Genomic DNA, 23687 nt, shown 5'->3' with positions numbered 1-23687 from the left:
ATTTCCAGTTTGCCTGCTATTTGAAAAAAAACACAACATGTTGCCCATTTTGGGACAGTCACTAATGATGACACATTTGTGAGCTTGCACAACTAAGTCATGTCTTGTATTTATGACAGACAGGCTAAAATGTTTAGAAAAGAGGGGTATCATTATCAAAGTGAATGAAAATAACTGCATAATGTGCCCTAAGATCAATATGCAAAGCTCCTTTATGCTGAGAATAGCATGACAAGCTGGTCTCATGTTAGGGTAACCTTTGTTATCACACAGCAGTTACTGGACCTTGTTAGTGCAGCTCTGTCTATTCTTGAAAATGCCCAGTTAACCTCTTAAGCCCATGGCTATATTTTTCTACCTGAAATCCCATTGGCAACCTCAGATTTAGTCAGTAACAGCTGCAATGCACAATCTTGGGCTCTATGGATAAGAAAGACATGGGAGACTTTTGAAATATAGTAAGTCTCTTAATCTTTACCACCAGGAAAGAATAAAATTTACTAACCCGTGGTGAAAATTAACATTTTACAGCTTTATAACAATGAGACAGTAAACACTGATGTTACTGACCCTACTTTAAGAATTCTTAGCCCTCAAAAAATGGCAATGGATTCCATTTTTAGAACAGAAAAGACCTTGTTAGAGAACAAAGACCTCCAGAATTCAACAGGCTGAGGTATAATGTGCGATACATAGTTTAACATCTACACCAATAAAAATCCATTGGCTATATTCGTAATTTTACTGTTTACCAAATAACTGTCTTTCTCAAAATTATATAAAAAAAATCATGTAATGAGAGTCATTACCTGACGACAATCATGATAACAGAATAAACACAAAGGTTAAATACAAAAAGCACAGATGTGTGCAGTTTAGTATTATAAACTTCAAATAAATACATTAACCAATCAGAAGAGAGAGCCAGCTGCACTCATTACTGATCCTATACAGTATAGCTGGTTATCCATAGCAAATTAAACACAGAGAAAATAACCATATGTCGTAATATTTCTCAATAGCTTGAGCAGCTTCAGTAGGCAACACAGCCTGGATTTGTATAAAACCTAATGTTAACATTAGCCAACACTGGCTGTCTGTGGTGAATCAAAAGGAAGCAAGTCTCTACTCTTGAATGTATGCAATGTACTTTCAAATGCCTCATTAAATCTGCTGTCTCACCCATCTTTAAAGCAACTAGCAACCTGTGCACATCGACTGAGTCACTGCGCTCAACACATGAACCTCCATCTGGAGGAGAAGGCTTTTTGATTTTAGTGCACGACTGTCATGTGTAAGCTAAACCACAATGAGCACTCACCACTCATCAAAAACAATCTACCGTTAACCCCTCTGTCCTTTCTGTTGGAACAAAGGGCAGATTTTTGAGGTGGACCTCTCGTACATGTAGAGATTCATTTTAGTTTAAGTGTCTGTACAGCTAATTGCAAAATGCAGTTAAATGGCTACAGATTGAAGCCCTGCAAAAGTAAATGGTGGTATTAGCTTCCAAGTAGCAATTGTTTTGCGGATTTTCTGTAGTATTTCTTACATTTTGTTGTTATTTGTGGTAAAGTAACACTGAAAGTACCAGAAATTTATGTTAAATATTGTCCTAAGTATCTGTATTAAAACAAATATGGCCTATATAATGGGATATCCATTTGACTGTTTACCAGCTGAAGCCGTTAGATGCTACTGGTGTAGCCTGAGTCCTTGTGTTTACGTATGTATGTACATAGTGTATTGAATGATTGATCGCATTATTTCACTGTCACCAACTGCTGTCTCTATGTGAAATTGCTCCACTGGTGGCATGAAAACACTCTTCATATATTTTACTCAATTTGAAACTTTCTCTTTTTTATGTACATTACGACTCCACCTTTCTCAAGATTAACAAGGGGCATTGAAGGAAAGAACACAAACTGGCAGGTCCTCTATTTCAAAACCCACTGAAGACAAAATAGCAAGGGAGCATCTCACCCACGCTGCCTGGGCCTTCCTTTGCTTTGCTGTTGTTATTCACTATCCAGCACAGTGATTAATTTGTTGAAAAATCTATAGTAAAGGCTTTGTTGTTCTCCCCCATCACCTGCACAATCCCTTTCTGTTACTGCCTCCTCAGTAGCACTCTACCCACCATCTCCAATTTCGACATTTTTTTTTTTCCATTTTTCAAAGTTGCAGCGTAAACTCTTCTCTGTGAGAGTTTGGAAACTTTTTCTTTTCTTGGTTTTAGAACATGCTTTCTGTGCTGGTTTCTGCTTGGAGCCGATTTACTCAGCTGGAGGTAAAGCAGTGCTGCGCTGATGATGACGGGACTGTTTTCTCAAAGCTAGCTGTTTAATTTCACTGCAGTTTGGTGCTGCAAAGGCAGCTTTAGGAGGGAATTTTTTCCATATGTTTGAGCAAAGTATCATTTTATCAGTACCATATTACAAAGTCATTTATTGTGACTTATTAGAAATGTATTAATGCAGCTGTGAAAAAATTATCAATTTACATACTGGAGCATTAAGTAGAGCTGCACAATGTATCATTTCAGCATCAACACTGCAACTAGCACATGCACAATAGTCACACTGTAGAAAGTGGAAAGTGACATAAGGCTACCTGACTGAAACATACCATGTTACAACATTTTTGCCATTTGTTACAAAAAGAAAACTGAAACTGTCCTCAAGATTCATCTACAAGAGAAGTCTGTCAGAACACAATTTACTCCCATTTAAGTATTTGTGGAAACACAAAGCTTGATTCACAAGACCATGAGTCTGTTGACAAGCAGGCTTGAAAACAGGATAGAAGCAGCAGTTATATGGAAATAGAATATCATTGGAAATAAAATCATTTCAGCTACAAAAATGACGGTGTTAACCAAAAACTTTAACTTGATTTACAAATGCTGAAAAATTATTCAAGTCACTAAATATTTTTGTAGGAATGAACAGAAACCATGGAATTAAATCACACTGCAGCATTAGGAACATGTACAGTGTGCACATAACAGAGTTATATCATAACAAAAGCATTTGGGCACATTTTAGTTGTAATGAAGCTTCTCCCAATCAAGTTTTTTTTTTTCTGTCATTTACTATTTAGTGTCTGCCAATAATGAGTTTCATTGAAACCAACGTATATGCTAGACACCTAAAAAGCTCTTCAGTTTATGATGAAAAATATGTAATATCTACATCCAAGCTGCTCCCTAATGTTATGTAGGTGATCAAGAACCTTTTAGTAAAGTTTTAGTAAGGCACTGTCTGAAATATAGAATTGAGAGAGTAGGGTGTATGGTAGCTCAAGAATCTCAAAACACAGCAGAAACCTGTATTCTGTACATGGATGTTAGAACCTATGGTCAGAACAGGGATTGTACAATAGCCATAGAACCTACACTCAACAAAAATATAAATGCAGCACTTTTATTTTTGCTCCCATTTTTTATGAGATGAACTCAAAGATCTAAAACTTTTTCCACATACACAATATCACCATTTTCTCAAATATTGTTCACAAATCTGTCTAAATCTGTGATAGTGAGCACTTCTCCTTTGCTGAGATAATCCATCCCACCTCACAGGTGTTCCATATCAAGATGCTGATTAGACACCATGATTAGTGCACAGGTGTGCCTTAGACTGCCCACAATAAAAGGCCACTCTGAAATGTGCAGTTTTGTTTTATTGGGGGGGTCTACTCCTCTTCAATAGCTGTCAGAAGTTGCTGGATATTGGCGGGAACTGATACACGCTGTCGTATACGCTGATCCAGAGCATCCCAAACATGCTCAATGCGTGACATGTCCGGTGAGTATGCTGACCATGCTGACCATGCAAGAACTGGGACATTTTCAGCTTCCAAGAATTGTGTACAGATCCTTGCAACATGGGGCCGTGCATTATCCTGCTGCAACATGAGGTGATGTTCTTGGATGTATGGCACAACAATGGGCCTCAGGTCACGGTATCTCTGTGCATTCAAAATGCCATCAATAAAATGCACCTGTGTTCTTTGTCCATAACAGACGCCTGCCCATACCATAACCCCACCGTCACCATGGGCCACTCCATCCACAACACTGACATCAGAAAACCGCTCACCCACACAACGCCACACACGCTGACGTGCACACCTGTGCACTAATCATGGTGTCTAATCAGCATCTTGATATGGCACACCTGTGAGGTGGGATGGATTATCTTAGCAAAGGAGAAATGCTCACTATCACAGATTTAGACAGATTTGTGAACAATATTTGAGAGAAATGGTGTATGTGGAAAAAGCTTTAGTTAAGCTCATAAAAAATGGGAGCAAAAACAAAAATGGTACGTTTATATTTTTGTTGAGTGTAGTTAACACTGTAATTCAGAGAGCATTGTGGGAGTTTAGCTAGCAACGGGCACCATGACAGAGTTCCTACGATGCTTAATGTCCTTCAGCCAGAGCTGTTGAACTTTATTCAAACAATTCTGCCACAATTTGCACTCTTCTTTTCAAACACCTGTATGGCAGCAGATCTGAGCTGCCATCAAAAATCTTAGATTCTTCAAATCAAAAAATCTTAGATTGACATAGATTGGAGTTGACACCAATCACTTAAAAGATATGCCACAATTGGTCCCGATTTCGATCAAGGGCATAGTTCTAATAAATTAATGACGAGCTTTACAGGACATATGCTTTGCAACTGTCTTGTTCTGCCATCATGCAGGGACTTAGCAGCTGGTTAAAGATTACTGCTAGTACCACCGTATTAATGTGATTATTCCTGAGGTGTTTTTCACAGTTCGTGAAAATAACACAAGGTTTCTGGAGAAATTAGGACTTCCTGCTGTGTTCGTTACCATCTACTTTAATTATAACTTTTTCAGTGATGAATTATAAAGATGTAGAGATTCACATAGCACATTCTCTCATCATACCAAACATTCATTGTAAACACCACTTGTTTTCCAGGCACATGTGCAGTCAGATGACAATTTTTCTTGTCACTCGCACCCTTACGGACGCAGAAAGCATAAATTGGTCTTTATTCAGTCATTTTATCAGCGTTTCCAACACATGACTTCAGCAGATATTGCATATCATAGCAACTACAGCGCCTCACCTCAAAAACACTGTGCTTCCAATGTGCTCTCAGCATTCTCAGTCCTGCACTGTTAATGCATGAATGACAAAATGTGAAAACGAGTAGAGTGCTGCAATTAACACATTCCATCACAAATGGGACCTCTGCTATTTTATTATATTCACATAAATCTTTTCTTTTCACAAACAACAATTTAAAACCTGCTATTTCTTTGAAGTCACAGTCAAAGTTTCGTAATTGCTAGCTACAACATAATACTGAAAGCTCAACTGCGCTAATAGACGGCTGGTAATGAACTGCATTATCTAATTTTTAGTTATGTGCGCCCTCACCCAGGTGATGAACGTACCTTCTGCTAGTCACTGCGACTTTTTCTACAACACGTTTTGTAAGCCACTGATGGATTTAAAATTATGCAAAACAGTTACATAACAATTCTAAATTATTAACTTCTTTATGTGGCTTAGACACAGAGTTGGAGATATAAATGCCTTATGTAAGGTCTTATATTATTAAAGAGGACAAGTTTCAGTGGTGTATGTGCTGAGGTTCAAGTGTGGGCTTATAATTGCTTAAGAGATCTGAGCTATTTATAGTTGTAGCACCCGACAACATTGACATCATGCACTTTTTTTGTTTTACTGCCATCTCAGTGGATCAACCTAATAGTGAATATGATTTTCCCAGACCCACACTATAGCTGTTCAAAGCGTTGCAGACTAAATGAAGGAATGATTTCAATAACAAAGATTAGGAAACCAATGCTGACAATATTAGTGTTGGTCACTGATACAGAATAAACCACTGATCAGATAAAACTATATGTTGACTCATTCCATTTTTCATCCACGCAACAGTCATATTGGTTCACCACTGCCCTGACTGTTCATGTTCAAGTTCATGTGACTATTCATCTTCACCTTCGGTAACTGCAGTGACTTTGGTGAGACCTTTTTGTCTCAGATTGTGTCATTGCCGGTTCAAAATGAAGTCTGCCTCTTATTTTCCTCCATTAATTCACCCTTTTCCTCTTGTCTCTGTACAAAGTAGACCCATAAAGCCACAAAATAGGCATTTTTTCTTTTTAGCTGAAGGTGAAACATTTTCAACTTGCAAGGCATTCATGTCAGGTTGCACTGCCCGGTGCGAATTTACATCTAATCGTGTATTTCCATTCCACTTGGTATGCAATCGTGCCCTCTCTAAATTCCCCTCATGTTCCGCCAAAACACACAGTAAGTCTCATTTGAATCACGTTCAAGGTATTTCCATGTTCTCCTTACAAAGAAACGACTAGAAAAGCATCAACAACTGTTAAGATGTGTGTATTTAATTGTGAAGAATCAAAGGGTGCTCAAAGGTGTCTATAGGCTGCTTTGAACCTGCTAAATAACTTAACAGATTCCAGTTTTACATTTTTAAAGTGGCAAAATGGCACAGCATTATAAAGCAGCATGAAATTAATAATCCATTTAGTCATGTCCCCCATACTTTAAACACTGACCAAACCTGTTTTAAATTGTAGCAAAACAAATACGTAAAACAGATTATTACATGTATAATGTAATGTACTGAGACTTTTCTGTCTGCTGTTTGTGGTCAGTCTGCTTTAAATTGTGTACTCTGCATATAAAGCGTCGACATGTCCTCAAAAACCATTCCCTCACTAAACACTTCCTCGCATTCACTTGTTCTTGTCCATCTGGAATAAGAGTACACTCTGTGAGGACATCAGGAACCTTCACAGCAGCCTCAGTTTGAGTGCAAGCTCATTCAACATGATGCTGCCTCTTCACAAATCAAGCCTGAAATATTCCCTTGTGTTGACCTGCTCAGTTCCTTTACCTGCGTCACTGAAGCCTAAGACAAGATGCTGATTGATTGCTTTCAGCAGGGGAGCAGTGATGAAAATATCTACAGTCCAGTGAAAAAAACGGAAGGATACAAACACAGAGAGTCAAGTCTTTAAAATTTCATTTTTTTCACTAAATTACCTCAGTTGACCTAAAGAATGTCAGAAAAAAATACTCACTGTTACTTGTTCATCAACTATTTAGGCTACAGTGAATTTGCAACCAAACAGCTGCTCCCTCATTCAGTGGTCTCCTGCTTCAATACCTGCTTCCCTGCTGATTCTCCACTTTAATTTCATCACCTTTATTTCCTGTTATGAAATGTTGCGTCACCAAAGACAAAAGTTTCCAAATATGGAAATCTACACTTCCCTGGATGTCGTCTATGATGTGTGACTGATTGATGGATTGAGGTTATTACTTAGCTAGTTAGAACTGAAAGAATACAACATTACAACAATGACTAGAACACTTAAACTGTATGAGATGGGCAATCTATTTGAGTCAACCTAATTCATGTAGCACTTTACACATAAAGCAGTAGATCTAAAGTGCGTTAGAACACATTCAACAATGCAAGAGAAGAAAATAAAAAGGCAAATTTCTGCTTCTATCTCTGGCCACTTGACAGAATTTGTGTAGTATAGCTACATTTTCTGACACGTTTGTTTCTTCTGCACAGGTTCTTGATGGGGTTTAAGTAAGGACTTTGGGAAGGCCAGCCTAGAACTTTCATTCTAGCATGATAAAATCATTTCTTTACCATTTCTGATGTGCATTTGGGGATGTTGGAACCACCATCTGCATTCTACACCCGTCCTTTTGGCTAATAATTTAAAATTTTCCTGAAGAATGTGGATACAATTCTCCTTTTTCCTCTGCCAAGGAACATGGCTGAGTTATGTGATGATCGGCGTACATTTGTCTGTTTTTCTGTGTGCAATATTACTCAAAAATTGAATAACGGATCTAGATAAAATGTTCAGGGAAGGTCAAAAATGACACAAAGACCACCTAATTAGATTTAGGAAGTGATGCAGCTTATAGTCTGGATCAAAAGAGTTGTTTTAAGATTTTTGTATCATTGCGAGATAGCGGGATGGCGTCACTATAATTATGACAACAAGTGAACGCTACGTCAGCTGCCTGCTGACGATCACATGACTGCGATCCTACTACAAATCCATGGCTGCAGAATTATCGGAACTTATCTGTCGGAAATCATGTAACGACTGAGCAGGCTTGGCAAAGTACTGCGCTTCCTGAGTGTTTTTCTTGTTCAATATTATATTTAGTTTGTGTAAAGCAGTTCACCAAAACAGCCCCAGAGCATAATACCGCCACCACCATGCCTAAGAGTAGATTTGGTGTTCTCTGGGCTAAAAGCCTCAACTTTACTCTTCCAAATATATTTCTGGTCATTGTGGCCAAATTGCTCATTTTTGTTTCATGTGACAACAGAATTTTTCTCTCCAAAGTCTTTTCTTTGTCCAAGTTATCAGCAGAGAGGAGTCACTGAAAACTTAGGACTGACATGATATACACGGTCTTTCCAAGTGCATGTAAACAATTCTTGATGGCTGTAGCTAGCTATTGAGCTACACCTATTTTTTTTTAAAAATCCAGTAAAAAGGCAAAAAGCGTAGATGACATTGAAACAGTCGTACAAGCTATCAGAAATGGAATGATGGGAATAATTTCTTCAATCATCATGGAAACGCTACCACAGCCACTGCTACTTACATATAAAAATTACATATAAACATTACACCTCGTGGACACATGCTACTTAGATTAAAACAAAAAGAAAGAACCCCACCCTCAAAAAATGGGATAACATGATGACAATCGCACATTTAAAACAGCAGAAGCAGACGCAAAGTGCTTTTCATTCGAGATGAAAGACTAACATTACAAATTTACACTACTAAAAGAAAGTAAAATATGAATACCCTTTTTGGGACATTTTAAATGTTAAGGTCAAAAGCTTACAATATTATAGAGAAAACCCTAACAATTGCTTTTGAGCAAACATTTGGCCACGGTGGAGAGGAAAATCTCCCAATGAAACCTCCGGCAAATCAGGCTGAAGGAAATTAAACAAACTCTAGTATTTAGTCAGATGACCTTGTTAGATTGTCAGCAGGTTCCTCAAATTATTTATTTCAATTTCATTACGAGCCAAAATCTTATTTGTAGACTTGACAAAATCTACAAACAACACAAACACAAGAAAAAAACAATACAAAATAAACAAAACATAGCAGTGCTAAAGAAAAAAATAAGTGAATCAACCCCATAATAAAAGCTGAAAAGACTTCCATCCCTAAGAGAGAAAAAGCATTAGTATTAAAACATTTTAAATATGTCAAATAAGGACAAAAAACCAACAGCCAAAGGGAAACTATAACAAAGTGGGCTTCTGAAGTGCACCAATGTTTCCCGTCCTGATGTGACAGCCAACACGGTGTTAGCACAGCACATACAAATAGTTAATAACATTCTGTGTGACCCCATATGTACTTGCCTTTTTTTTCACTTCAGATTTATACCATTTATTGTGGGCACAACTACTGTTGTGCTTCAAGCGCAGGGAAGTCATAGCAACAAGAAGAATGGTGCAGAGAATAGCAAGGCTGAACATGCAGGAGACAAATCCCATTAAAGACATGGGTGAATATTATTCTGGGAACAGCAAGCTACTTTCATCATATGCTTTTATAGTGTTTGGACATTAAATTATTCTCCGTGTGCTGTAAAACAGGCTTCGCTGAGTGACACCAACACAAAACAGTTTGCATCAAGGCTCTACTTTCCTCAAGACATGGGAGTGCAGAGGAGAGAGAAAATCCTCTAACCCTGTTGTGTGGATGGACTGCGTAGGCTGCCAGGGTCTTTTACTCAGGCTTCCAATAATATTGGTTAATTGCTAGATTTCTCTAGCCTCTCTCAACTTGCATCAGGAGTAGGCGTGGAAGAGTTTACAGCGGGGGTATATTGCTGCTGACAGAATACAGTGTTCTCATTCTCTCTCTCTCTTAATTGTCATTCCCTGCTCACAGGCACATTTCTCCGGCAGATTCCCTTGAGAGAGGTTTCCCCAGAATCTACGTAAAAGGATTCCTTCCCACGCCATGGTCTTAGGAACATCTCATTTTCATCCTCCCGCGCCTTGCTCATGCACACACACACACTCCCTCTCACCCTGGCATTGTGTCCTCGTGTCTCCCTGTTCTCTCACTCTTTTGTTTTCATTTTCTTTTTTTCCGCCCTCCCTCCCTCCACTTTTTACCACCTTCTCTCCCCCCCTCCAATAACTTATAGATCCTCTGTGGGAGGCAGCATCTCCCTCACACTGCATGCGTGGGCCCTTACTCTGACAAATGACATGCTGGGCCCACCAGCTTTGCGTGGGGGGTGAAAAGCTTTAAGTTAAGAAGGAAGAATGGATTTGATTGGACAGTGAGACACAGGGGCTGTATCTTGGCAAGCAGCATTTGATCGGGCTCAGGGAAGAAGTGAGAAATAAAGGGAGACCTGCAACACTATTGTATATCAAACCGACAGATTGTTTTTTTTTCTTAAGAAATAACGGTCACAAACCCAACACTGCTCACAATTGTCAAGCTGTCAAGCGTGACGATAAAAAATTTATGGTCAAACATTAGCCGTGATATCAACATTTGTCTAGACAGTATGTAGCTTTAAGCTTTAACTTGTGTTTTGGTCTAGCTGATCTTTTTCAATAAATCACTTACGAGTGTTCCTTGGCTAACTGCTGGGCCAGAGAAATTGCTGTCGGATCTCGGTCTAAGGCCAAAACTGTGGCTTCAGGAACCGCATTCAATATTGCTCCGGTATGACCACCACCTCCAAATGTCATGTCCAGGACCACCTACATGCGAGAAAGCAAGAAAGCAACACATTCTTCTCACAACAGGACTCCATATACGTGATTCATCATCATCATCAGCATCATCATCTTCTCGTCACAATGTTAGTTCATCTTTTAAGTGTTTAATTGACACTGACATGCGGTTGTTTATATCACTTTTGTCTCTATTTCTCTTACTTCAGGACACTTAATTCAATACTATAGCGAAAACTAAAACAGCTCTGCAAGTTTAAGGTTAAAATCCTCAACATACATACTTTTATTTACCTGATGAATGGAGAAGAGGGAAAAATAAAGCTCATAATTAAGTTTTCCCTATACTTACATTAAGTGCCTTGCGTTTTGTATACAAATCACTGATATTGAAATAGATTTTAAAATCATAATATAATGCCAATTCTGTAATACACACATTATAATTACATATACTTAGATTGCATGATGTTGGGAAAAAGTTACAAATATTTAATTTAATAAATTGCATACATCACAACATGAAAAACACAGACGTTTTCATCAAGTGACTTTAATAACTCTATTTGGAAAGATTTTATCATTCTAGAACCATTAGGGTGGTTTTGTGGGGGAGTGAATCTGCATAGAAAATCAAAAATTCTTAAAAAAAAAAGCCAGAAAAAAGCCATTTGGAACCTTTCTCACATGGCCTAACACTGGAAAAACAAACCAGAATACTTTCTTTTGCTTTGGATGGCATTTGGATCTGTGTTTCTGGTCAACATCATTCTTTCTGTGGCAGAAACATTTCCAGAAAGCTGACATTGGGTTTGTTTTAGTCACCAAATCTTCCTTTTCAGTGTTCCTCGCTCATTTTGCTGTGCACTTGTGGAGCCTGCATGTCAATAATCTCTGCGTCTGTGTATCCTAGAACCCTGAAATGGAATATATTTTATTACGTCTGATAGACTTCGCTTGTAGATTAGTCATGGGAAATGAGAAAGGGGGAGTTTTCTTTTCATATAAAGCAGTAAAACAAGTCGTAGCATGACGATTTCCAGTTAACTGGCCCTACTTCACATTGCACCTCCTGTGATGTGACTACTGCACACATTGCGATGTCGATGCTAAAATTATGTAACGTCCAGTTCTAAAGAATGCCTGTTATTACAAATTCTGTTTAATAAACCCCAAATATACCCATCCTCTACGAGAGGCACACTGTAAGGTTTACAGTACTCTACAGGTTCTTTTTTGTTGTTATTTTGTTCTGCACTCATTTTAATAGGCTCTTCTGGGTTAGTAATTTACTACAGTAACAAAAAAATCCACTGCCACAAGATGAACATGACATGTTTTAATTGGTTATAATCTCTTACAGATCTAGCAAATGTCAGTGATTGTGTTGCTTTCTTTTGAAGTCCCACTGTTTTATCTGTGGGACAATTAAATCATTATTTATTGTCCCTTTCACAACAAAATGCATCAAAATAAAAAAGATTTAAAGTCCCAAGTTTGAAAGCCTTCATGAGACCAAAACAAAATAAAGTTTCAGAATTGAAATTTCAATTCAGTTGAAGCTGCTGTAAATCAATGTATTTGTATGACGAGTTAATTAAATGGCTACATGTAATGTGAAGAGTTGATTTTAGAAACAAATCCAAAGAGAATTAACCCCCGACTCTGCACAGAGCATTTTAGTTTTTCAGCTCATTGTTGTGGTTTTTTGGACCACAACTTTCCTGAACTTTGTTTCTCTTGCTCTCATCAGTATCATTTTCAGCAGCAAGAGGTTTTCAGAAAACAACACTCCAACAAACTAGATATGCAGATGTGGGACTGCAACTTTAAAGCAGCAGTCATCTCAGCCTTTAAGGCTTGATTATGATGTCAAAGTTGGATTTTTCAGAAAGGTCTAATATGTTCGAAATGTATTTGCCTGAAAGCAAATATGGATACTTCATATCAGCCACAGGCTGCCATTCAGCGTAACTGGACCCAAATTAATGGAAGTGCTGCTATTATATTAATGCACATTACCTTAATCCTCACACAAACAACTCATCATACAACTGCCTTCATGATGAGAAAGCTCACAAGTCGTTTCCATGGAAATATTTCCCATCTCTACTAACCTTCTTTATCAATTCAGTCCACGAGATTACATGAATAAATAAAGGTTCTATATAGTGTTTGTCCAAAGGTGTAAATGCACCATACAGCGTCAACTGAGAAACTCTACAGCGTTTTCCTAGTTATAAAAACCCAGGTGTTCTTTCCTCCTGTTACTGCAATGCACAACTGACATGGATTTACACCATCAGAGAGAAACGAATGGATCTTGTCTCATCATCAATTTAGTTGTGATATTATGGTCTGAACAGTCAGCACACTCCCTTCAGGTGCTCTATATTTTGATAAAGAGGTGAAGCACTGCCGCAAACTCTTTGCTTTTGGTGGTTTATTGTTTCTCAGTCATTGACTAGAACTTACATATGAACCTAAAGTCCTTGATTCAAAAATGTACAGCTATCTAGACCACCTCAGAGTCTGAAAGATAGAAATAAATAAGTGTAGGTCTACCATGACATGCTTGGTCAGAATAAAAAAAATCATTGTTATGATTCCTAATGAAAAAATTGCAGAGAAAAAAAATATAGTAACATCAATTACTATTGTAGCGTGTAGCCAAAACCAAAAGTCTGTATTTTTCACGTGGTTGAATAATAAATATTTTAAAATTTATTGTAGAACTGAACAATGTTAGTTCTAATTGCTTAGAGAAGGATTATGGAGAAAACAGTTAGCATTGAGTCTTTAATGACTCGAGAAAGCAGTTCCTACTTTCCACTTTATATAAAAATGATGCATGAGAGGACAACCACAGAGAAAATGTGTCAATATCTACATTCTCAGAAGTGCATGTCAGTGTCACAAGCGTTTAACTATTTAACACAATTTATTAATCAAGTCATGAAAGTAAGGGAGTGGGAAAATGTTTTGTCAAAGAAATGTGCAATACCTGCCAACCATCCTGCAGCATCTTTGCTGTTGGTCGGGTAAGCTGATAACTCAGCTGTATCCATGGAATAACACTCACAAAGCAGAAAAGATCTCCTGTCCAGACATGATTCCTTCTATATTCCTAGACTGGCACTGCTACAAAAAAAAAAAAAAAAAAACCTCAACCTGTTCAATCATCGACTGAACAGTCTGAGATTGTTTGAATAATTTGCTGGATTATGCTTTACTTTTTATTTTCTACATTTCTACCCTGTGATTTATTCTAATGTCAGCAAATGGTGGGGAACAGATGTAAAATGACACAAAAGGAAATGCCAGCTATTCCCCACAAAAACATTAAACATGCCGATCGATAGTGACGTCGAAGGTGGGGTGTGTGCGTGCATGTGTGAGGGAAGAAGTGATCAATGGCGGTTCCCTCTCCTTTCCAGCGCACAGCAGCAGATGGGGAGGGGGTGTGGGCTAGTGGGATGAGTCACACGCATAATGAACTTGCCTGTTGTGCTATTCAATACAAAAAAGGAAAATGAAAACAGAAACACAAACAGCAAAGTAGGCTGGCTTTTATCAAAACAGTCGACACAAGCAACTAGGAGACAAACTGGTCCTCTACTGGAGTGTGCAGCACTTGTCACAACAATCTTTTGTCACATCTTGAGGAAGCTGTGGCCAAAAGAACAAAGGTAAAGCTTGTTTATTTCAAATGACAGACAGCGGATGCTCAATATTCTTAGAGGCGGATGGTTGGAAATATAAATACTGTATGTTTATTCTTGTTTGTATCACTGTTGCACTGAGTACAGACACTGTCCATTTTTATGAGGTTCAATGTGAGTTTTGCTCACACATACATATCAAATAAACTAAGCTAAAAATTAAGTGCATGCTACAAAAACTGAAAACTGGATGTTTACAAGGTCATTTATGAGGTAAATTGAAAATCTAGTTCCTTCACCCTGAGGGAAAAACAAGCTTCTTCAAGCGACCTGAATGCTGTTGTGAAAATCTTTCCTCTTTCAAAAAAAAAAAAGCCTGCTACTTCTGCCACCAGATGGACAAAACAACTTCTTGAAAGGATCTGGTGATAATGGGTTTGGCATTTGCAATGATGATTGACACCAAACTTGGGAATGAGTCATTCACATTGATATTTCATACAGAGGGGTGTCAGCGAGGCTCTCACCTAGCCCGATGCCTTCCTAGAGAAAGCAGCAGACTGGAATTAAGCCAGAGCACAACATGGGTGATCTCAGCCTTCAAATGCAGAGATGATACCTAAAATAAAAGTAATCACTCTCGTCTGTGTTTTACACTCTGTTAAGTGTGTGCAATATCTGCCTTTCCCAGCAGAGGGAACAGGAGAGTTAGGAGTGGTCCAAGTGGTGCAGTCCAACAGTCCAACAGTGGAGCTGCAAGGTGCTATAATGCAGGACACCTCGGCAGTCATCCCACAGCATTCTTAATGAGAGCTTTTCTTCCAAAAAGGGAAAGGTAAACACATTATAAACTCTTATTTGGTATATTGAATCAAAATCCGCTCCAGAGATATTTTACAAACACATATGATGAAGAGGAAAAGTCCTTTTTTTTTTTTTTTTTGCATTAATGAGATTTTGAAAACAAAATACAGCTCATGCAACACTACATAATATGCTGGCCATGTGGAAAAAGAGGCCTCATCTCGGGCTTTCTCGTGGTTGAATTCATTAGGAAAAGGGGAAGAGGAACCTGAGAGAAGCCTGAGTACTCACCTAAATCCTACTTGTGACTCCCCAGCCCAGGTCAGTTACAGTGGGGGATCTAAAATGTCATTGAGGGGAGTTTTTACAGATCTTGTTACACTAACACACAGACCATTAGGGAGACAGATACACAGGTACAGGATCGCTTTTCTTGTCGCGTCCGTTGCCATGGCAAGAGTGGAGGTAACCGGTGTGCATTTCTTTTTCTGTCACACAAAGTTCATGGCGAGATACAAGTGTGCACGAATTTGGCAGGTTTGCAGCATGATGAGAATTGTATGAACAGATAAAAGTTGTGATCATAGCCATGATTTTGATTTTATTAACAAGTGAAGAGAGCAAGTGAAGCGTCTACATATGTGGCAACTACCATTGCGCACTTGACTCTGGACATAAATCTCACATTTAACACCGCGGCTAGGCTCAAACTATATCAGTGTTACCTTACAATATAATTACTATTTAACGCCTGAAGTACTAAATTACAGCTTTAGATTTGTCCATTTATTTACTCACTAAACAGCCACAGTTTGATTTCAACTTTACTTGAAGAGGGTGTAGTAGAGTTATTCCTCTCTCTACTTTATTCAAATGAACGTAATAGTGCATTGGAATAGCAGGTAGGAGGCAGACGTGCACAAAACAGATGGCCAGTGAGAGCAGACAAACTCAAAAGGCATGAAAGCTTCCCACAATTACTCTGTCAAGCAATTATGTTGATGGTGATCAGTCATGTCTTCGACGCATGCAGCCTTCTGCCTCACCTACGTAAATTTAAAGTGTACTAAACGTACTACGTGTGCAAAGTGAGAGTAAGTACGAGAGTGTGAGTGAATGAGTGAAGAAGTGATACAGGAGCACAAAAATGTTAACAAAACTCTTTGCCAGAGGGCTCCTTCCAAATGCCTCACTGTATGTTGAACTAATCTCTCTTTTGTCAAAGGAATGCTGGAGAGTAACGACAAATACTTTCATTCCTCGTCTATTCAGCGCTGTTTGCACTCTTCTGGCACGAGTGTAAATAAATGTACCCGAGGAGGTATTTGAGCTAGTTAAGACAAGACATGTCTACACGCGTAAGGACATTAGTTCATTTGCCTACAAAAACACCCGTCTGAAGTAGTTTGTAGGTCACTTCCAAACTGAGAGTGAACAAATCCTGTTGGAGACACTGACAAGTCGTGAAAAAGGACAAGTCTCTTGTCAGAGTCTGTCAAGTACATATGTGAGTCTTAAAAGTATTTTAGTGTGACTGTTGTTGAAGTGTCTCCTGATGTTGGAAGGCTCCTAATCAGAAACAGAAAATGATTACGGGACGTTCAACAGGGAAAAAGTGACCGGGCTGTTAGAGAACTTTGTTACAGCTCACATAGGGATATTAAATCATGATGTTTTTCCAGTGGCATGAACTTATCCTAGCAGATGAATGTGCACCAGTAAGGAAAGTATTGTTAAGGACTTGGTTGCTATAATTTTAAAGGGTCAAAGCTTTATAAGAATACTGAAATCCAACTATAGGCTTCCTATTGGCTCCATACTTCCTATCTGTAAGGTAAAGTGTGAGATAGAGATATGTCTACAAAGACAATTACACCTGTAATAAGGTGTCAAGAAACATACAGTAGTGGGTTTTACGTAAGCATGTGGCTATAAGAATGGGAATGTCTTTTCTGGTGTATCGGCCATTCAGTCCTCCTGTGGGTCCGACACTTTGGACCACAGTTAAATGTCACGAACACTAATGAATGGATTATTGCCACGAAATCTGGCACTGATATTCATGGTCCCCAAAGGATAAATTCTAATCTGGTGAATGTCATCAACTATAATTGTAGACGACATATAATTAATAATGTACTGCTGCTGAGCAAATAGGAAAGTGACTTGCAGATTCAAAAGAGCGGGGAAAGGAATGAGAATAAAATAAGAGTGAAATATTTGGATACTGTATAAATCCTACTGACACGTTAACGCTTCACACCTGACAAGCAATTAATTACAAATAACATGATCATTCCCGCTCTCAAAACAACACAATATTAAAAGGAGTCTATTGAAACTGCATATTTTTGTGTTACTCAAAAGCGAAACGAAAAATCCCTTTTGAGACCACCATGATTATTCAGCTATCAAAGCTATAATCATTTAATTTTTGATTCATCAATCACAAAACACAGCGGACATGATTTTGCAAAGGAAGCAACAGGAAGGTGCGACTTCAAATCAAGCATCTTCCCTTGAGGAAAATATGACTGGCTCAGAAAGAGAGCAGATGAAGAGCAATATACTAACAGAGATTAGTAGTATATGTGCATCATGTACTGTTCAGCCATATCCACAGAGCTACAGTGTACATGCTGCCAAAAAAATTTTAAAAAAAGGACTATGTAGTGTCAGTCATGTATAGTGAAAATATTAAAGTTTTGATGTACATAGCATCTGAAAGAAATTTCTCTAGCTGCTAAATGTTGGACTATCTTTACAAGCTTTCTGCACATAGCTACAAAGACTGACTCAACCTTCTTGGGTCGTCATTTCAGCCAGTTTCTTTAGCTTTTTTTTTCTGGGAAATCCCTTTTTTGGATTGTCTGCAGCAGGACATGGGCCACTGGTCTACAGATGTGTGTAGTTCTCAGTGTAGCAGAAGGCAGAAGACATACTGGAAAACTATCTAAACAATTTCAGGAAGCCAGCTAGTCTGTTAGTCACGGAGTCTCCCTCACACCATATATAGCAAATTTCAGACGGTTACGAAACCCTTAGACATGGTTAAGTGTCTTTATGTTCCGTCTTGTGTCACCTTGCTTTAAATCAATCAAGTAGAATATTTTTAGGTCTCCATGAACTGCAACAAATAACTCTGTCAGTGAAAACTGTTCTATTACAGATTGCATTTGTAAACACCTCCACTTTAGAGGTCAAACATTGAAATATACCATGCACACACTAACACACAGTTAAATTTAATATATTTAAATATGATGGAAGGATAAAGGTTGTGATGAAAATGAAGGGAATAACACTAACCTGCACATGTAAGAAAGGAAGCAGTTTAGACTCGTTAAGGGAAACTACAGCTACTCTGTAATTTTCCATTATTGTACAACAGATTGGTAAGGACAGACAATTCACATTTAATATAAGAGCCCCTTAAAATATGAGAAATCCATTCCTAATAAAAATCCAAGGAAGTGATGATGCTTCACTTTAATTTAACACTTCAATTAGCGTACCCAGCCAACACAAAGTCATGAGACTCCATGTCGCTTTACAAGCAAACACATCATGTCGTCATTTACTGTAGTATGTCAACGATCACAACTGCTTTACCTATCTATAAATTGAAAAGTTATGTTGTATCATGTGGCTGATCTCCTAATCAAGTACAAAGAATTAGGAAGAAATTTGCTAGAAAACAAAACAAAACGACGAGGGAAAACTTCCACATCCTGAATTCAACCTGACAAACCAGCAGCAGTGGATATTTGAACAAAGGAAATGACTTCTTAGATACTGTGGAAATCTAAAAACAAAACAAAACAAAAAAGATAAGAAATATTTTGCAGTTTGCAAGCAACTCGAGTGGTTGGTAAATCGGAGCTATGGTTGCATCACTGAGAGCTACACACAGCTGCACACAATTAATTCTGAATGAGTCTATTTGAAATGGAGAAATATGTGTTCTTGTGCACGTATTTTGTTCAGTAGTGACCTGATTGAAGGTTGTGGTTATTGTGTCTGAAGGTTGTTTTCTAAAAATAAAACAACATATTCATCAGCTGTGGTAAACGTTTGAGAGTATCACTAGATCATCCTGCTTTCAGCTCAGGTCATTTTTAACTTTTTGTAAACAAGTATGCCACGATCGCTGTCCAAGGTGCTGATCCTGTGACCGCTGGGGGCTTTCAGAGGATTGTGCTTTAGGTTTGGTAAAGTTTGGTGACAAAAAAAGGACCGTTAGTGTGAATGTATGAAAAAGCAGGAGTCCTGCAGGAATGAGCACCACAACAGAAATACGAAAAACCGTCACCGTACTGGGGTGGCAGCAGAAACCTCAAACACATATCAACCAAACACATACACTTTTGTTGCCTAGTGGTAAAATGTTTAGCAGTAGAGTCAGTCTTGAGTATAGAGCTCAGATTATGCATCACATTTTAACAATTTAGAGTCACCTGATCTGTTCACTTCAACTCAAACACCATGACATAGTCAACCGCCTCCAATTTTCATCTTTCTTCCATGTTTCCTCTTCTTTACCGAGTATTTTTTGTCTCACCACCACTTCCAGATAATTCACGCCAGCTCTGCCTTTGTTCAATCAATGCATTTGTTATACATTTTTCAATAAAACTCTGATGGCAAAGAGGAAAACCCCAGTCCCTGTCCTCCTCTACATAAAGCTCATAAAGCCCATGTCAAGCATCCGCCCACTTCCAGGAGTCCCGAGACTGCCACTTACACTATAGTTGTGCTGAGGAGATCCCTGGAGAAACAGGGGTAGCAGACACTTCTATCTTCTCTCAAACTATGAGCCAATAACTCAGTATTTACTGTCCGTAGGCAATCCAATGCAACAATTAGTCTTTCTACCGTTTCATAGGCTGCTGGCACTCTGAAGAAGTAATCTGAAAGCAACTAAATTTCTAAAAAAATCGATTTTGTAGCTTCTCTGGGAATATGATACTGTATTAGATGTTTTTCACCCCAAATTAAAAATCCTAATGTGCATAAACTAGCAACTTTATATCTCTTCCGGAGCATCAGGAAGTTTGGTCATGTCTGTTTCGGCGGTCACGGCATGACCACAGCATCCTGAACGGAAGAGGATTATCATCTGCATTCAAAGGTAATCACATTATCAAGCAACAATCTGTGTGACAGAATGACGTGAAATGCATTGTTTTATTTACATCCTAAAGCACGCTGTAAATCCTTGCAAATACAGTGATTTACAGGAGACAGTAAAGCATTGCGGAGATGTTATTTGGAAGCAGTGAGTGACAGCTGTGAAAGAACTGATTGGACACTGAAAGAAATGGAAAGGGAGGGACCTCTACTGCGTGCATGAGTCATCACTCTCCACCCTCACCCCCCTAGCCAAACTGTCTTTTCTTTTTTTCCTTTTTTTTGCAGGTTGGAGATTTAGTGAGCTATATTTTCAGAGCTGGAAAGATTTATTTCTGCATAAAATTGAATGCAGACCTTAACAGGCAAATTATTGGGAGACACTATTGGAGGTAAATAAAAAAGGTCTAGTGATTGTTTTAAAAAAAATACTTAAGAGCCAACACAGAGCCAGCTGTATGAGTTTGCAGGAGTAACACTAACATATATTTTCAACATATTTCTATACTCACATCCGACTGCCTATAAAGATTCATTACCTAGAGATGCATTTATTATAACATAACTATCTATTCTAAGAAAACAAATTCTCAGCACAGTGGCATCAGGATATTCAGCCTTGCAGACCATACACAGACTACAGCCTTCTGTGCTCTGGAGCTGTGGGAGACAGTTGTTCACGATAATCAAATTAAAGTCTCCCACAGACTAACAGGTTAGTTTGGGGTTGATAATAGGGGCAAGATGCCTGCAATGTGTGAAATCCTCCTCATTACTTTGATTACTCTCGTCAAATCACAATTGTCACAACTTTGCAGGTATATTAACATCCAGGAGGACTGTATTTCTGTATTTTATTAGGTATTTTGTTGTATCATTTTCTTTTATTAGTTATATTCCAAAAAGAAGCTTTGGCAAAATTAGTGCTGCAACATTTAACCCTCTGAACCCCAAGCAATTTCTGAGCATTTTCTACTTTTGGCACATTTTTACTCACTATGGGGTCATTTTTACACTGAAATATGAAGTCCTACACCTCTATACAAACAGCATAAAAACAAATTGAAGTAGAGAGAAGTCTAAAATGTCTTGAATATAAAATGTCAAAATTATTGTGTCATACATCGTAAAAAAAAAGAAGAAAGAAGAGAAAAGATGAACCAAAGATTAATTTCTTCGATTACCAAAAACTGGAAATACCTGGTATAAACATTTCCAGAGGTGGGGTGGTGGCTCTACATACTACAGCTCAGTCAAGTTCAGCCAATTTATTGCTGTGTGATTGAGTCACTAATGGCTTCCTGGTTGTACCTAGGACAAGTAATTATTTTGTTTTTTACAGAATCTGTTTAGCGCAAACAATTTAATGTGGGAAAATTATTAAAATGAGATATGAAATAAAGTACTATTGATGAAATATCCTTATTTTAAGCTTAGATTTGATGGAGTTTCCCCAAAGGAACAGTGATTCACAGATGAGTAGTTCGACAACCCAACAATTCTTCCTCTCTTCACAGTTTCTGACTCTGCATTTCAAACCCACTAGTGGGTTTTGAGGGTAAAGTCCCTCTAAAAGTCAAAATAGTTTTGTTAGGTCACCTGACTTGGTTTTGTAAAATTATGTATGTAAATGTTGATAGTAGAAGGTTGTTTTCACACTGAACTGCTCAAGGAGGAACGTTTCTCTGTGTTCATTTTAAATTTAAGTTTTGCATGTGTAGGAGCAGAACTTTGTGACATTGACGCTACTTCAGAAGTCAGTTCCAGTCTAATATACATCTGGCACAATGCCAAAGCAAACAACAACGCAAAAATCTTGTGTGCAACTAATAAACACGCGAGAATACAAATAAAAGCATATTCATAAATACTTACCTTTCAACAAGGTAATGAGGAGAATGACTATGTTTTTCCACACAATATTCACCTTCTTAACACTGTCAAGGAAGCTGCTTACACTACGCAGCTGGATAAAAATAGGGGCATGTGCAGGAAAGTCTTATCTTATGTTAAATACACGTGTTCAATGCGTGACGCAAATCAAATTCCTCACAGCGATTATTTCTTTACATAAAACCACGCACTGGTAGAGTTGTGATGTGTGTCCTCACACATGGATGTGCACAGTCACACTTTCCGGTGTTGACACAAATCAACTATCAAGGCAAGCAAAGACTTTAATATTTGCTTCCTGCATGGGTCCATGCCAGCTACTGTACCTTGACCTCTTATCTACAGTATGTGTGACACAATCAATGAGCTTTATTAGAAACTACATGACATGTTGCAACACTGGCAGTCTGATGTGCTTTAGACAAGAAATCACTATCCACGGTATTATCTGAATTAGAATCTGTATTAGATTCTGATCTGATCACAATCTGTGTCAAATCTGTCAGGGCAGGACATTACAATCTTATTTCAAAGTATTTCATGAATAATATAAAGTAATGAATGAAATTTTTGCTGCTTTGATGGTAGATGTAGGTGTTCAACACTTTTCATTAGGAAAGCTAACTGTCCACACGGTTACTGTAGCTAAAGTTATGTGGGGAATTCACATGTGAGTTTGACCGGCGCTGTTATGTGGTCAAAGTAATTACAGTAAAATAATTGTGATCCATCACAATTCAGCAATACAAACAACAGAATAAAAACAACAACAACAGAGCAGTTAGCTATATAGCTAGTTTACTGACCTTTTCTTCTTCATTCTGCTCTTTTTTAACGTATTATCTGGTGTTTACCTGTCTCAAGGGTGTAAATGGTTTGAACACAGTTGGAGACATTAAACATAACGAAAAATGGAAACTCTTCATTTTCAATCTCATACGCTGTCATTCAGACATGCTTACAAATGCTTAATTCCAAAAACACAAAATGTAGAACTTCCTCTGGATAGTAAATGCCACAAACTGTGACAGAGGCTATGTCTTTGTTTTAACAGCAAACAAGAAATAAGGTCAAATATGATGCACTGGATCTATTCAAAATGATTACATGCTTCATTGGTGCCTCCACTGAGAGATTTCTCTTAAGTGTGACACTATTGTCAATACAGTGTGCCAAGGAAACAATGCAAACTATATAAAGCCCAAGAGGAAACACACAAGTGAAACTGAAAAGAGGGGCCTGGAATCATCTAAGTATATTCACAAAATGTAAAGAAGCATCAGGAAAGATGGCTTTCTCTCCTGAAGGTGAATTTCATGGCACTAAAGGAAGACAAAAGAAGAACAGGGCCAAGTCCATTAGGGAGTGCAAAGAAGAATCAC

General features: G+C 38.1%; 1 protein-coding gene across 1 annotated transcript in view; it reads right to left on the bottom strand.

The window, feature by feature from the left end:
• The window catches only part of mettl15 (methyltransferase like 15), a 56964-nt gene that overhangs the window by 17208 nt on the left and 16069 nt on the right, over nt 1-23687 (bottom strand). Inside the window, 1 exon segment of the mRNA XM_022201052.2 lies at nt 10707-10843. Coding sequence (XP_022056744.2) covers nt 10707-10843 — 137 coding nt within the window.

This window comes from Acanthochromis polyacanthus, chromosome 2 (assembly GCF_021347895.1).
Source record: "Acanthochromis polyacanthus isolate Apoly-LR-REF ecotype Palm Island chromosome 2, KAUST_Apoly_ChrSc, whole genome shotgun sequence".
NCBI lineage: Eukaryota > Metazoa > Chordata > Actinopteri > Pomacentridae > Acanthochromis > Acanthochromis polyacanthus.
The sequence above is the reverse complement of the archived record's forward strand: the minus strand, read 5'-3'. Positions and strand labels throughout refer to the sequence as shown.